The following is a 13912-nucleotide window of genomic DNA, read 5'->3' on the forward strand; positions in this document are numbered from 1 at the left end:
CCTTTTCAGAATGCGCTTCCAAGTTTTGCCGTGATCAGCTGTGATCCATAGCTTGTTTTCCACTTCGACTCTACCGTCAGGTAGCTTCTCACCAATGGGTCGAGCAATAACAACTTCGCTGGTAGGACTCTCAGATTCGACACCCATGAGGTAAAATTTCTGCATGTCCTGGCCTTTGATGTCCGTGAACTCATTGATCTTGAGCGAAATTTCACCACTGGCCGGAGTACCAGGTGTCGAACCGCCACCGGAACTGCCGCCATCGGAGCACTTGCGTTCAACTGGGTCATCCTTCTGAGCGCCACTCTTTCGAGTACATGTATTTCCTGGAATAAGGCGCCACCCAGACGATCCCTTGAAAGTCTCATCTTTACCCTTACAAGAGCCCTCTGGAATAGGAACTGGCCCAACCTTCTTACAGACCTTGTTGTCATCGGGGTCCCTCTGAAAGTTGTAGTCGCATTCAAAGTCGGCATCGGTACACTCGCAGTTCTCGATGACGGGTTCAGGATCACGGAAGTCGGCCTTGAGAAAGCAATCCGCCGATTTCTTGCGGCGGTTGTATGTCTGCTTGTGACCCATGATGCAAGTTGCCGCTCCCTTGTCGTCAACACGTGCATACCATGACTCCATGTCCTTGCTCTCGCAAGTGCGCTTCTCCATCCCCTCAAAATTGATGGCAATCATGTGAAAAGTTCTGTCCTTCTCACCAACAAGCAGAAACTTGAGGCTCGTCGAGTCCTGGGTAGTTGTCAGGATAACAGGCCTAACCTTCAGGCCATCAGGGAGCGGGGCGGACTCCCAGTTTTCTCCATAGTCCAGGGAGAAGGAAATCTTATCGACGTCCTCCTTGAGAGAATCTCTGACAGCGACCAAGATACCGCCTGTGTCACCAAACTCATATTTGTGAGGGCCTTCGAGCGCCTTTTTCCATGACACGCCAGCGTTGTCAGAAACGTAAAGATTGGAACTCTCGAACTCGCCGAGCGCGGCGCCCGTGTTTCCATTGCCCATAACGAGACCAGGGGCCGGGCTCGAGAAGATACGCCCGATATTGTCAATGTCTGTCATTGAATGTAGGTGAATGCGGTCTTGTCCAGCTTTGACTGGCTCAAAGGTTCTTCCATCGTCAAATGTGATTTGTGTCACCACAACTTTCCTTGCGTTCTTTGCATCAACATCCTTGCCGTTTTCGACGGTGTTGACCAGGAAGATACCTTGGATTCCGCTGATTTTCTCGAAGTCGACGTGGCCCTTGACATTGCGGTTGGTGTACGGGATGTTCTCTGTGAAGTATGTACCGTTCGAGTTGCTGGTGAAGATGACACCCATAGGGGTAGACGGGTGAGAAGTCATGACGTCGACTTGAATGCTGTAGTTGGTGCTTTCGAGCACCGTGTAAGCTTCTTGGTTGATCTTGTGGGAATGATCATGGCTGTCGTCTGTAGGGAACATGGCTCGGTGCCAGAACTGAGCATCACTGGTAACGAAGAGAGTCATCTCATCACTGCCAGCGGATGACGAGGCAAGAAGAATAAAACTCTTGACAGCTGCAATGTTAACAACACCGGTTACATCACGTTGACCATCCAAACTTGGCTCGAATTCGTCGAATTTTCCACCACTGCCCTTGGCAAAGAAGTTATCCGAGACGCATAACTTCTGGCTTGTTTTGAAGAGACTCAGGGGGTCGGTAACGATGCAAAGGATTCTGGTCTTGTCTAGCTCGGCATCACCAGTTGTGAACTCTCGGTTTGCCTTGGCCCACCAGCAACCCGATGTGCTGGGACGCAGCTGCTGTACAGTCTTGAAACCATCAATTGTATATGTTGTTTCCTCGTCGCAAAAAATTCCATCGCAGTTCATGCCGTTGAAAATGATGCGCTTTGGGTCGCCTGCGTGGAAGACAAGAGTATCGGGTTGGAAAGCACTAGGCATTGTGCCGCTGTTAAATTCACTCCAGCTTTTGCCACGGTCTTCGGTTTTGTAGTGCTTCCGATCTTTCGTGAGAACAAAAGCAGAATTGGAGTCGAAGGGGTGAAGGTACAAGAAGGTTGCGCTTCGGTCAGGGATGTCAGGGACTTGCGCCCATGTTTTGCCTGCATCTTCGGACCTCCAGATGTTTCTCTCCTCGATATCTTGAAAGACAACGATGTCACTGTCCTCAAAGTAATTCAGGTTAAGAGGAGGATGCTTCGCGACGGAAGCGTCGACCGTCGGCTTGTCCTGTTTTGCTGCCACAGCTGTCCATAGCAGCGAGAATATGAGGGCGCGCCATGAGAGTGCGGCCCAGGCTGAGGACCTCATCATTGCGGCGGAACTTGCAGTAAAGATATCATGAAGAAGCAAACACAGCCGGAAGGTGCGAGGATCTCGCAATTTCGATAAGGTTCGTGCAACAGAGAAGTGGCTGGCTCTGAAGTATCGTTTTGAAGTCGTGTTTGAGACGTGTTGATGGAGTTTACCACAGGTAGGACACTTTGCTCCTTACGAGTTAAGTTACGAGGCACGTCAGCAATGAGGCGGCAGCTGTTTCGCCCCGTTGGTGTGGCGTCGAGCTTCGCCACACAACGTTAGTTGCTCCTTACACGTCAGTCTTTTGGTGAAGCGCTGATACTCTGATAAGGAAAAGATTAAGTGCTGTAGGAAAATGATTCACAATTACAATTTGCTGATAGCCATCCTGGAATTACCTGCCTATGTAGCCAATATCATTCGTTCCTTCTTTTCTTTTACTTTAACAGTGCTGGAATGCATGAAGTGGCGCCATCAGCAGTTATCAGTAACTCGGGTAGTCTAAATACCATGGTTGTTGGAAGATCGCATTCTTGGCACGATGATCAGTGAATAATCTTGAACTAGAACAAACCAAGCATTCAAATGGAGACTTTACGAACACGGAATTCCAGTGATTTATGCATATTGTGCAATTGCGAACACGCAGAGATCGAATAATCATGTTTGTTGTGAAGGCGAAACTCTCGGCATCACACATGAAGCTTTACTTTGTGCCTTTTATTGAATTGCATTACGAATCCATGAGGATCAGGCATTATAGCGTATACCAGACTCTAGATTTATCTACTTAGCCCATGATGCTCTCAAGAACATACAATGAGAGCTCATACAAATATTTATGGATAGGTGCAGGCTCAAGAAGGTGCACATTTAACAGCATCCAATCCGTGACGTCCGTAGGGCTGAGTTATAACGATATTTATTGGTAAGTGCCACATGCAAATCATATCTTTCACGTCATAGATTCCATGACTGATGATTTTGTGATAAACATTATACCGTTAGAGGGAACCATGTTTACCACCAGCCATAGCCTTTGATAACAATGCTCAGATATTCCTAGATAGAAAAGGTGTATCAAAAGAGCTGAAACGCTGTGGAGTAGCGAGGTGATGCGGCCCCTGGTTCGGCCTGGGGCTCCGTATTTCTCAGGTACGGTACATTAGTCTCACATGAAAGCCATGCCCGTTTGAGATGTAGACTCAAGTCGAAGCACAGACAGGTACAAGTATAATAAGCATACATTATCGATGCATTGATGTAAAGTCAACTAAGTGATACCTTGCCACTGAACCGTAATGAGAGATGTCATCTGCATATAGTGGCACTGGCTTGAGAGTTCTTGAAATTTGTGATAAGAGCCAATCTGACCTTGATATTCATCCCGTCGACAAGTGGGACTCGAGAGCAAACGGGTCCATGTTATTAGTGCCCTTCACGACATCTAGGCAAACGAAACTTAGCAAACATAGACAAATCTGTAAAGATGACGGGGAGCCTATAGTTATGTGTTCTGCTGGAGCGATTTAGACCAACTTGGCAAATTTGCTTGAATGTCGCGAACCTCGATTTAAAGTTCTACCGGTGGAAGTAATTCCTCTATGAGTGAGTACCTATCTAGGTAGTGGTGAATCGACTATCAATTACCTTCAGGGACTACTCACAATAGCGTTCCTGAAGCCACAGCGAAACTCAATCCTTAAGTTTTCTCTATCAGCAAACAACGAATTGCGACTAGGTACTAATCTGTTACTCTAACAAACATACCTTGCCGTTGGTATGTTATTAGTGCATATACAATTGGATGAAGAGTGGTAGCCTATGGCTGGCAGGAACAAACAGGCGTCGTGTAAGTGCATCATTTCTGGCCAGGGCTATCATCCCTTTCATTTCAACTTTCCCCTCAGATCCAACCAAGATTAGAAACGTTAGCTCCTTGACTGCGCCATCATAAGAAGATCCTAGGATTCATCATGCTTGGCTAGGGAGATGAGGGGAACTAAAGTCCAAGGTAGGGGGCCGTTAGTCCCAGCACCAATAGGCAGGTCCCTTTGGACCCCTGACTCTCCCACTAAGATCTCAATCCCACCTTCACTTCCAACTTGTTTTGAATCCGTGTTTTCCATCCTCCCTTGATTTTCATTCTCCTTCTCCCCAACTCAAAGCTTTCGCAACTTGTTTCTTGCATCATCGTTGTCTTCGCCGTCGTGTTCTTCTGCCTCGGTCACATCAAGCCGCGGCTCTTTGTGTTTACTTATTCTGCCGCCAACTCACTTGAGACATCAACAACGCTCCTTACCCTGCATAAGTCGCAACTTCGTCATCAACATGGCGGCCACTTACAAGCAGTTCCTTGCTGCGCCCAGCTCGTCTCTGCTGGCCGATACGGCTGCACTGCACTACGTTACCACGACTACGACTTTTTCTGGTCCTACTGAGATCATCAAACATCTGAATGCGCTTCAGAAGCAGGTCGCAAAGAAGAAGGAGGAAGTGTTCAATATTGTTGATGGGCAAAACGTCATTGTCTTAGAAGTTGACACAGGTCTCGGCTTTCAAACTGGAGGCGGTCCTTATCTCCCTGGCCTTGATGACAATTTTTTGTCTGCCCGTGATGTTTACCTCCCCATTGTACGTTGCTTATCTGCTTTGAGTGCTCTTTTCTGCCTCGCGCCAACACGAACCATGTATTAACTGCTCCCCACAGACTCACTTTGTGACCTTCGATGAAGCTGGCAAAATTCTTCAGATTCGACTCCAATGGGACCAGGGCTCGCTTCTCAAGCAAGTTGAAGTGATTGGAAAGTCTGGCCGCAACTGGCCCATTAGAGATAGCCGAGAGCAGATCGCATTTATCCAGTCTTGCATCAGAACGGCTGGCACTGGTGCCCCTGTCGCCCCCAGCCACAACGAGACCGTTGCGCGAAACCGAACTAATTCCACTAATGCCCTCCGCGACCCCCATGCATCCTTGAGGCTGTTTGGTCCTCGAGATGAAATTGAAGCGGAGCCCGCCAGTGTTGTATCTCCTTACGCTGGTACTAGCCGCCCTCGACAGCGGTCTTTCACCGAGATTTTGGGTGACGAACCCACTTCACCCAGCTCTGGCCGTCGAAATATGTCGCCTTCGAAGCGTGGCCAGGGTAAGAACTTCCAGCCTTCGCGAATTTTCGATGGTCAAGAGCATGTCGAGCAACCGGAGGAGCAGCCTCAGCCCAAGAACAAGCGATATATCCGCCCTAACCCAAAGAAGTTCTCTCATTTCGACTTTGCCGATGGCAGTGACCCCCAGGACGCCCCCCCAGCCGGGCCAATCCTTTGATGAAAGACCAAAGTCTAAGCACGACAGCCAATGGTCTTTCCAGGATTTCGTGACGCCACAGAAAGTGAAGCCCTCCAGAACTATGCGCACCCAGGATGTTCGCCATTGGGACACTGACAAGGATGTTGTGGATGAGACACCAGGCCACCCGGCTGCCAAGCCTAGACGCGATGCCGACGCACACTTCGAGCTACTTGACGACGGTGAGAGAGTGCCCCAGCAACCGCGCCCCGGTTCCCATCCCCCGGGCTATGCTCATAACGAGGGCCTAGGGCTTTATAAGAATCAATTGTTTGACAAGGAGGACGTAGGACAAAACGAACGCGCTTTAGGCAACATCACCAACGTGAAAGACCGTGGAAAAGATTTTGACCACCACTTCGATATCAGTGACGAGTCACCAGCCCACCCCCAAGATCGTGTCCCTGAAGGCCACCAGAAAGCTGTCCAAATGATGCAACACAACTGGGACACATACGACAGGTCTCCTGCCGCTCAGAAGGAAAACCGACCAATCGAGAACACCGATAGCCACAAGATCAACATCGCCGGTGATGGTATGGGAGGGCGAAAGGGCACCAACCGGGACTGGCTCTATGGAGAGACTCAAGATGTCCCTCAGTCGATTCCCACCCGCAAGCAACCCAATGTTGTTGCTTCGGGCGTTCCCTTGACCAAGAGTGCCAAGATTCACATTGCAGGCGACGGCATGGGCGGCAAGAAGGGTACTGAGCGAGACTGGCTCTACAATGAGACTAGCGAGACAGCTGGTGACTCAAAGACCACCAAACCGATCCCTACAAGAACACCAGGATCCAACGCCGCACCTGCTAGTGAAATCAAGGAGAATACCGACAAGCACAAGATCAACATTGCAGGTGATGGTATGGGCGGTAAGAAGGGTACCGAGCGTGACTGGCTCTACAATGAGACGAGCGAGACATCTGGCGGTCAAGCAACAGCTACCAAATCGATCCCTACCCGAACACCAGGATCTAGCACCGCGCCCACCAACGAAGTCAGAGAGAACACAGATAAGCACAAGATCAACATTGCAGGCGATGGCATGGGTGGTCGAAAGGGTACCAACCGAGACTGGCTCTACGGTGAACTGGACGAGCAGCCTCTTCCCACACGGCAGAACGCATCCTCCAAGAAGGACTTCTGGGACTTTTAGAGAAGAGTGCTTTGCTAGGGAGAACACTCGGACTTAAATAGATCTCAATGTGCGTCCTGTTATATTGCTACAGTCTTCAGTTATGTTGTGTGCACATCTGCATGCAAACGCACGAGTTATGATTCATGAGGGTTCATCAGCATTACTTTCCGCCTTGGAAACCCCGCTTGAAAAAGCATCATAGCCCTCGGGTCCTCCTTCGTCTTTTATCTTTTTTTGCCTTTATCTTGCTCTTTCTTATTTGCTTATTTTACGGCCTCGCTTACGTAGTAGGCTGCTGAAGACAAATTATTTGGCAGGAAGCGGACGATCAGCCTAGTTGATATGCGGGCATGTTCTCAAGACGACGTATTAACATAGGGGGGGACTCGAATTAGATACCATTGCTATCACATTTTCTGAAACTTCATCACAAGGGGCACAAGAGTGCCTTTCAGTGATTAATATTAATTGATGCCGTGGCATGGTATTGTATGACGCTCAGCACACCTCCGCAGCTGTATGGAATTGACTCGAAACGATGTGCATAAACATGGCGTTATTACAAGTGCAGATACAAAAGGTGGTATAGTGGGTGATCATAAGTAACGAATCCCGCGCTCTGAGCGCATCCAATTCAACTCCATGCTAACCTGGGTAACAACCAAATCCACAATGAGATACATATCCAACGCCTCTTATTATTTCGTCATAATTTTCATGGCTCAGCACATGAACTTATAATATCTCTTCCATCGGGGCCAACCTTCTCGTTCCTCTCGTTCTTGAGCGACAAGGATAGGGACGTTAAAGTCCCGACGTCCAGTGTCGACGTCCATATCTCGTATTCTCACAAACGTAGTTCGGAAATAAAGCTTGTGGAATATATAAAAAGCCAAAACGCAGGGTGCGCCAACCCATTTATGGAAGAAATTCTGCGCGACCTGGGCGCTTGTTAATTCTTGCCAGCCGATGGGAAAAGCGCCGACCCAGAATTGCGCGATGATGACAAGAACGTTCAGTGTGATACCAACCCAAGAACCCACAACGCCAACCTGGGATTGGAAGGGTAACTCGGAGACAGAGCGGCCTCGGGCAGCCCACGCACGGCGGAAACGGATATGACACACGCAAATAGAGCCCCATGTAAAGATGGTTGATAAGCCTGAGATGGCCATGAGCCAGTCAAGGACAGCTCCTTGTTCGGGCAGATCTGCGAGGAAAGCGATGAGGCCGAACGCGCTTGCGATCGCAATAGCGACGAGTGGGCGGCCTTTGCGGTCGACGTAACCGACGATCTTGGGGGCCTGCCGAAGGTTTGCAAGAGCGGCAAGGGTACGCGAGGAACCGAAGACGGCAGAGTTACCGACGGACAGGACGGCAGTAAGGATGACCGCGTTCATGACAGACGGTAGGACCTGAATGCCGGCTTCTTCAATGGCTATGACAAATGGTGAGGCTGATGCATCCGCATCGCTGTTACCGCCCACGAGTCGAGGGTCATTGTGTGGAACAAGCAGTCCTACTAAGGTCAAAGCAACGATATAGAAAAGCGTGATCCTCCAAAACACCTGCTTCAAAGCCGTTGGCAGCGATTTTCGCGGATTAGCTGTTTCGGCGGCAGCAAGGCCAATAAGCTCAGTGCCAGCAAAGGAGAAAGCAGCTGTAACAAACACATTGCACATTCCTTTAAAGCCGTTGTTAAAAGCACCAGGGTTTTGCCAATAGCGGCCGCCAATGTACCCGCTATCTGGCGTTCCGCCACAGTTGAGAACGATGCCGAGAAGGCTGAGTGGAATGTTAATTCTGCAACGCTTGAGGACATGTAGTTGAAAGCACTCACATGAAGCCTATAACAGCAATGACCTTGATAATGGAAAAGATGAATTCGGCTTCACCGTAGCCTTTGACGCCAAACATATTGATGACTATGATGACGACTAGGAATACAGAGACGAAAATGGCGCGCGTGAGACTCTCGTCCCAGTAAGAGAGGGTTAGGGATGCGGCGATGATCTCGAGCGGTAACACGATGAGCCATTGCATCGCGTAGCTGTGTAAGTCAGCATATAAGGCCAGGCCAGCAGCAAAAGAGCAACACTCACTTCCACCCCATTGCGAATCCCCAAGACGGATCGATGAACCGAGTCGCCCATGATGAGAACGATCCAGCAATTGGGAAAATGACTGCAAGCTCACCCAGCGCTTGACATGTACAAAAGAGCATGGCACCCACGATTGTAAAAGCCAGCAAAATCGATGCTGGACCTCCATCTGCCAAAGCTCTTCCCGATGCGACAAAAAGCCCAGTACCTATGTCTATGTCTTAGTTTTCGCCATCAAGGCATGCTGTAACCACCATGAATAAACTCACCGATGGAGCCTCCAATTGCAATCATTTGCAAATGTCTTCCTTTCAACTCTCTCGCAAGGCCCGAATTCGCCGTCTCCAACATCGCACTCTGGATATCGTAGTAATGCGCTCCATCATGCACCCTCCCGGATCCCTCGTGCTGCCCCAACGGATCATTCGTAAACAAACTCGATCTCTGATCACGCCTAAACCCATCGACAAACCGGTCCCAGTACGAAGGCGGGGAAATATCACCGTACTCGGGCTCGCGCATACTAAAAGAACTCCCGGGGGCGAGCGACTCCTCCTTCATCTTGCTAATGCTCCCGCGCTCGACATCGTGAGGCGCCATTCTTGCGCTTGAGCCTGCGCGCTGGGCGCGGGCCGAGCTCACGCTTGGTCGATCCCGAACGGTGGGATGACTGGAGCTGGCCCTCCGCTGGGGATTGTTGTCGGAGTTGTAAGCGTAGGCGTATGCGGATGTGGGAGGTGAGTGGGAGGTATATGTTGTGAGTAAGCGGTTTGTCGGCGGAGGACGCTGGTTCGTGGGGTTCGTCAGGGTCACAGTGCTTTAGCGAACGACTCAAGGTGTGAGAAAAGGTGGTTGTATTTGATGCAATGTATTGGTTTGCTGATATCTTGATCGTCTCGATAGTCGTAGTGAGACGGTCGGCATATCGCCACCAAGAAGGTAGTGGAGTTAGAAAGAGCAGTGATGTAGCTGTCGCGAAGAGTGGATATGTGTTAATATATAAGTCGACATGCGATGTTTAAGTTTAGAGCTGAAGATGGGGGCAGTCAAGTTTAATGGACTGCATGTGCGCAATAATCAACTAATCAAAGCAACAGAAAGAGAAACAAGGTAGTAGATAACGTCAAGGTCGTGTGAGAAGGGGCTGGAGGTGGGCTTATCATTCTAGACTCAGAGGGAGTAATACAGTCGGTGACAGTTGCTTGGCGTTGAACGACCCCCAATGGGCAAAGGGATCCTTGGTATCAGATCAAATCATCTTCTGACCACTTACAGCAAATGCTAATCCGAAGTCAACTAAGACGCCACTGAGATCGAGCTGTCAAACGCCCCGAGCGTTGAGGAATAACCACGGGCATTGGTGGAGAGGGACCGAGGTGACGCTATTGCAGTGGAGGTGGGGAGCTTTAGAACGTCTAGAGTGAGTCGTTGTAACGCTGTAACGCCTTTTGGCTGGACCCCCCCCGCACGCTGAAGTTACCGCCTGGACCATGCTGCCGGGTTCTGTCTGTCTGTGCATCCGATCAGTCTTGAAAGAATACGTAAAGAATTGAAGATGTGGATTCACTACTCGGTATCGAAAATGGTGGATTCTATCTTAGATCTCCGAGAGACAAAACACCAGATTTTGGTCAGTATACATACACCATGGCCCAATGCAATATCGAAAATAAATCACAAGCTAAGGTAAGGTAATCCTTCAAAACCAACAGCAGCAACCCCTGTCTTCCCAAGCAACCCACCTAAACCATCTCCAGCAGGTGCATTCATCACTAAGTTTGACTATCACACTCCCGTCCCTCCCTCTTCCATTTCAATTCAGCCCTGATACGAGGACCCTTCCATCCATCGGCTAACTGCGTCTCCCCTCTTCTCGGTCCCGACAAAAGGAAATCCCCTTGTTCTACCTCACGTTCTAGCCCTCACGAGTCCCGATTCATAGATACGATAATCCAGGGCCTATCGCAAACACAATCACATGCCAAGAACAAAAACACGGGGAAGCGGATCCTTTCCTATCTGTCTCCTTGTTCTTGCTCGTCAAATAGACAAGCACAAGCCCGTAATCCATCGAACCATATTTTTCGAGATCGTCACAACCCTGCCTTCCTTGAAGCTTGGACCAGAAAGGCAGCTGCAAAGCCACGAAAAGAGTATCTGTCTTGACCAGAAGGGACATTTGAGACAAGAAATTCAGTACCAAGGCTTCAGGCTTCTATTCATGCTCAAACAGTATGATATATCAAATAAATGCTACATACGCTCAACGCAACTTCGCCACCCTGCATCACTTAAGCTTATTCACAGCATCCAATCACCGCACCCACGGTATCAGCTGCTCTAATTCACCTTCTTGGCGTCCTGCATAACGGCCTCCTTCTCTTTACTCTCAACCTTGACGGCCGTAGCGATGATCTTACCATTGGCGTCTCTTGGCTTTCTCTTCCATCCTGTAGAGAATAACTGTCCCATGTCAAAGCGAGGCAGTGGGTGTCCTTCGGTGTTGATAACGACTTTGTCCAGAGGTAGGAGATCAGGAGGCGAGAACAGGAGGTAAAAGTATTTGAGTGTTTCAGCCTGTGTGGCTATGTTAGCATCTTGACCGGCTGCTCGCTCACATCTTTACCACTTACCAGCCAGAAGCTCTCCATGTTGTCCCGCACTTTAGGCGGGACAACATTGGCATTGCGCAGACTCGTAAAGCCTCCTCCATTTCTCACAGCTGTGTGGTTCATGAAAGACTTGAACATCTCCCAACCCCATTCGCGGTATCGGTTGTCGTTGGTGATCCTCCACATGTAGAACAGACTCTCGACCGTCTCGGGTCGCTGGAGATTGTGAACATCGCCAGACTTGACAGTAAAGTCCTTGCGCCACTCCGCGTCCGGACTTGTGTCGAAATTAACTGGACCATTTCGAGGATTACCGTAAGCCGTTGGCGGGTTGTCAATCTCAAAGTAGGTGATTTCGGCCGATAGCCCTGTTGCCATGTACTTGTACATTCCCCAGCATGTCTCCATGACTTCTCGCGCCAGCTGCATATCCTCCTCGTTCTTCTTCGACCACGTCGGCAGTTTGCGCGCCTGAGCCTCAGTAAGGCCTTCTGTGGCCGCTAAAGCTATTGTACCGGGCATGAAGCACACAAGGTGGTCCATCTTCGGGCTAAGTGGCATCTCTAATCCATTCGGTCGCTCTCCGATGATGGTGAACTTCGAGTTCGAAGTATATGTGACGAGGTGTTTGCGAACGCCTTGAAGCGCCTCGTACCACATATCTTGATAAATAGGCTCCTGCTTATTCGTCTGAAGATATTGCTTGATAAGATACTCATAGTATGAGTCGCCGCGGCTTCCCAGACGAATGTTTTCACCCCTGAACTCGCCCGAGGTTGCATAGATAAAGATGGGGACCAAGCCATCTTGAGCTCCCTGATTGTCGACAAGTTTCATGACATTTTCCACACGGTCCCAAAAGTCTTTTTCTCCTGTGAGCTTTGCGAGGTACTTAAATTCAAGCTGGAGAGTTGTGGCCTCAGCCGTCGACGACGCTCCCATGTCTGCGTGTGAGGGGATGCCCTCGAACTTAGCAAGGTTGACACTCGCATATGGGATGCCAGATGGGGAATCAAATGCGCTCATGAGACGATCAGCCAGGTCTTTAGCTTTCTCAAGATACAAATCTTCGCCGGCTGCCCCCTCGTCATCCTCGGCCAGTGGCGCAAGCCCCGGAAACTCGGTGGATAAGTAGTGTGCACTTAGAAGCCCACCCAGCATTCGAATTGTCGTCTCAAAGGTGTTGACATCCTGATCCTGATCCCATGTCAAGGAGTCCGAGATCCAATGACGAGCGTCTTGGACACGAGATGTAAGGTTCATGAGAATCATAGTATCCAAAGAGTCGATTATGATCCAGCCGAGTCCCTTTGGTGCCATATTTTCACCTGTCTTGCTAATTGGGTGGTATTCATCGAATCCTGTCGAGTTCTTCGGTCAGCCAATTTGAATCGCCCGTCCAGATATTCGGCCGAACGTACCCCAGGCATATCGCTTGTAGGCATCCCAGCTCAGCTCGAATGCCTCGACCACACGATCTCTCCTGTGATCCCAGTTCGCCTTTCTATCATCCTTGGACAAGCCTGTGTAGCTCCAATCGGTTGTTACAGTTCGCTTCGGCGAGGGTTTCTTCGAGGATCCAGTCCAATATATTAATGTCAAAACAACGAAGGCAATAATAGCCATCCACTTCTTGCGCTTCCAAAAGGGTCTGTAGTCATCGTCGTAAGGCGACGCATAAGGTTTGTCTTTGTACATTGGGAGTCGATCCGACTTGTTGGATCTCTGGCCAGAACCCCAGAATCGATCCTCAAGCTCTCGTTGACGACTATCAAAGGACGGAACGGTTCGGGGCATAGAGAAGGCCATAGCTACTTCATCGGCCTCGGCCTGCGACGGCGCAGGGGTGTTTCGAGATTGCGGGCGTCCAAAGGTGCTTGTGGTTCGGTGGATGTTGAACGGATCTCGAATCATTGACTTGGTGTTTTCATTTCTAGGTGGGACTAGCCAGTAGAGTGAGGGCAAATGACTCGAAAAGACGCTAGAATTCACAGTGCAAGATAGGACAAGAACTAGTATGTACAGGTCGCAAGCAAGGAAGCAGTTGACGAAGAACGTGGCAAGAAAAGTCTCAAGCTTGAGACGAAACAACCAGAGCCAATAAAGGACAGAAATACAGACAGAACCGAAATCAGGAGCTTGGGGTAGCTTTTACTTTACGGCACGCGACCAGGGTTATACAAAAGGTGTCGTTTGCGATTGTGACACCAACTCTCGGTCAAGTTTAGCGCCCTGGCCCGAGCACTCGGACCTAGCAATTCCGTTTCCCTTTTATATTGCGAAACCAAATCGTTACAACTTGAATCACTACCTATTGTATGACTTATTTGAAGTCATTGTAATGGCAGAAGCAGACTTGACTAATGATGTCATCGCATGAGCTGCCATCAGTCGAATCTTATGTTATTTATGAGTTGCA

At 49.5% G+C, this 13912-nt stretch overlaps 5 protein-coding genes across 10 annotated transcripts in view; 1 reads left to right on the top strand and 4 right to left on the bottom strand.

Moving 5' to 3' along the window:
- FOXG_00432 (uncharacterized protein) overlaps nucleotides 1-2310 on the bottom strand; it is a gene marked incomplete at its 5' end in the record, with an annotated part of 4885 nt that extends 2575 nt beyond the window's left edge. The window contains one exon of the mRNA XM_018376762.1: nucleotides 75-2310. Coding sequence (XP_018232380.1) covers nucleotides 75-2310 — 2236 coding nt within the window. The remainder of the gene's footprint in view (nucleotides 1-74) is intronic.
- A 2078-nt stretch (nucleotides 2311-4388) lies between these two features.
- On the top strand, nucleotides 4389-8618 carry FOXG_00433 (uncharacterized protein). 5 transcript variants are annotated; one of them, XM_018376767.1, is made up of 4 exons: nucleotides 4400-4929; nucleotides 5006-5823; nucleotides 5932-6345; nucleotides 6402-7322. In XM_018376767.1, the coding sequence occupies exons 2-4, from the start codon at nucleotides 5292-5294 to the stop codon at nucleotides 6452-6454; spliced, it is 999 nt and encodes a 332-aa protein (XP_018232385.1). In that variant the 5' UTR covers nucleotides 4400-4929; nucleotides 5006-5291; the 3' UTR covers nucleotides 6455-7322. The 5 variants fall into 5 exon arrangements, with proteins under 5 accessions (XP_018232383.1, XP_018232381.1, XP_018232385.1 ...); XM_018376765.1 differs by having other exon boundaries at nucleotides 4389-4929; nucleotides 5932-8618; XM_018376764.1 differs by having other exon boundaries at nucleotides 5893-7324.
- Nucleotides 4706-6303, bottom strand: FOXG_17877 (uncharacterized protein). Its single transcript, XM_018397880.1, has 2 exons — nucleotides 5944-6303; nucleotides 4706-5888 (listed from the first exon to the last, which is right to left on the bottom strand). The coding sequence occupies exon 2, from the start codon at nucleotides 5261-5263 to the stop codon at nucleotides 4820-4822; it is 444 nt and encodes a 147-aa protein (XP_018232386.1). The 5' UTR covers nucleotides 5264-5888; nucleotides 5944-6303; the 3' UTR covers nucleotides 4706-4819.
- On the bottom strand, nucleotides 7234-10001 carry FOXG_00434 (general amino-acid permease GAP1). The gene is made up of 4 exons (XM_018376768.1): nucleotides 9151-10001; nucleotides 8882-9089; nucleotides 8620-8829; nucleotides 7234-8564 (listed from the first exon to the last, which is right to left on the bottom strand). Exons 1-4 carry the CDS (start codon nucleotides 9479-9481, stop codon nucleotides 7502-7504), a joined length of 1812 nt encoding a protein of 603 aa, XP_018232387.1. The 5' UTR covers nucleotides 9482-10001; the 3' UTR covers nucleotides 7234-7501.
- A 1072-nt stretch (nucleotides 10002-11073) lies between these two features.
- FOXG_00435 (mannosyl-oligosaccharide alpha-1,2-mannosidase) lies at nucleotides 11074-13619 on the bottom strand. Of its 2 annotated transcripts, XM_018376769.1 has the most exons (3): nucleotides 12915-13619; nucleotides 11515-12854; nucleotides 11074-11458 (listed from the first exon to the last, which is right to left on the bottom strand). In XM_018376769.1, the coding sequence occupies exons 1-3, from the start codon at nucleotides 13405-13407 to the stop codon at nucleotides 11222-11224; spliced, it is 2070 nt and encodes a 689-aa protein (XP_018232388.1). In that variant the 5' UTR covers nucleotides 13408-13619; the 3' UTR covers nucleotides 11074-11221. The 2 variants fall into 2 exon arrangements, with proteins under 2 accessions (XP_018232388.1, XP_018232389.1); XM_018376770.1 differs by having other exon boundaries at nucleotides 11515-13619.
- Nucleotides 13620-13912: the final 293 nt, after the last annotated feature.

This window comes from Fusarium oxysporum, chromosome 1 (assembly GCF_000149955.1).
Source record: "Fusarium oxysporum f. sp. lycopersici 4287 chromosome 1, whole genome shotgun sequence".
Classification (NCBI taxonomy): Eukaryota; Fungi; Ascomycota; class Sordariomycetes; order Hypocreales; family Nectriaceae; genus Fusarium; species Fusarium oxysporum.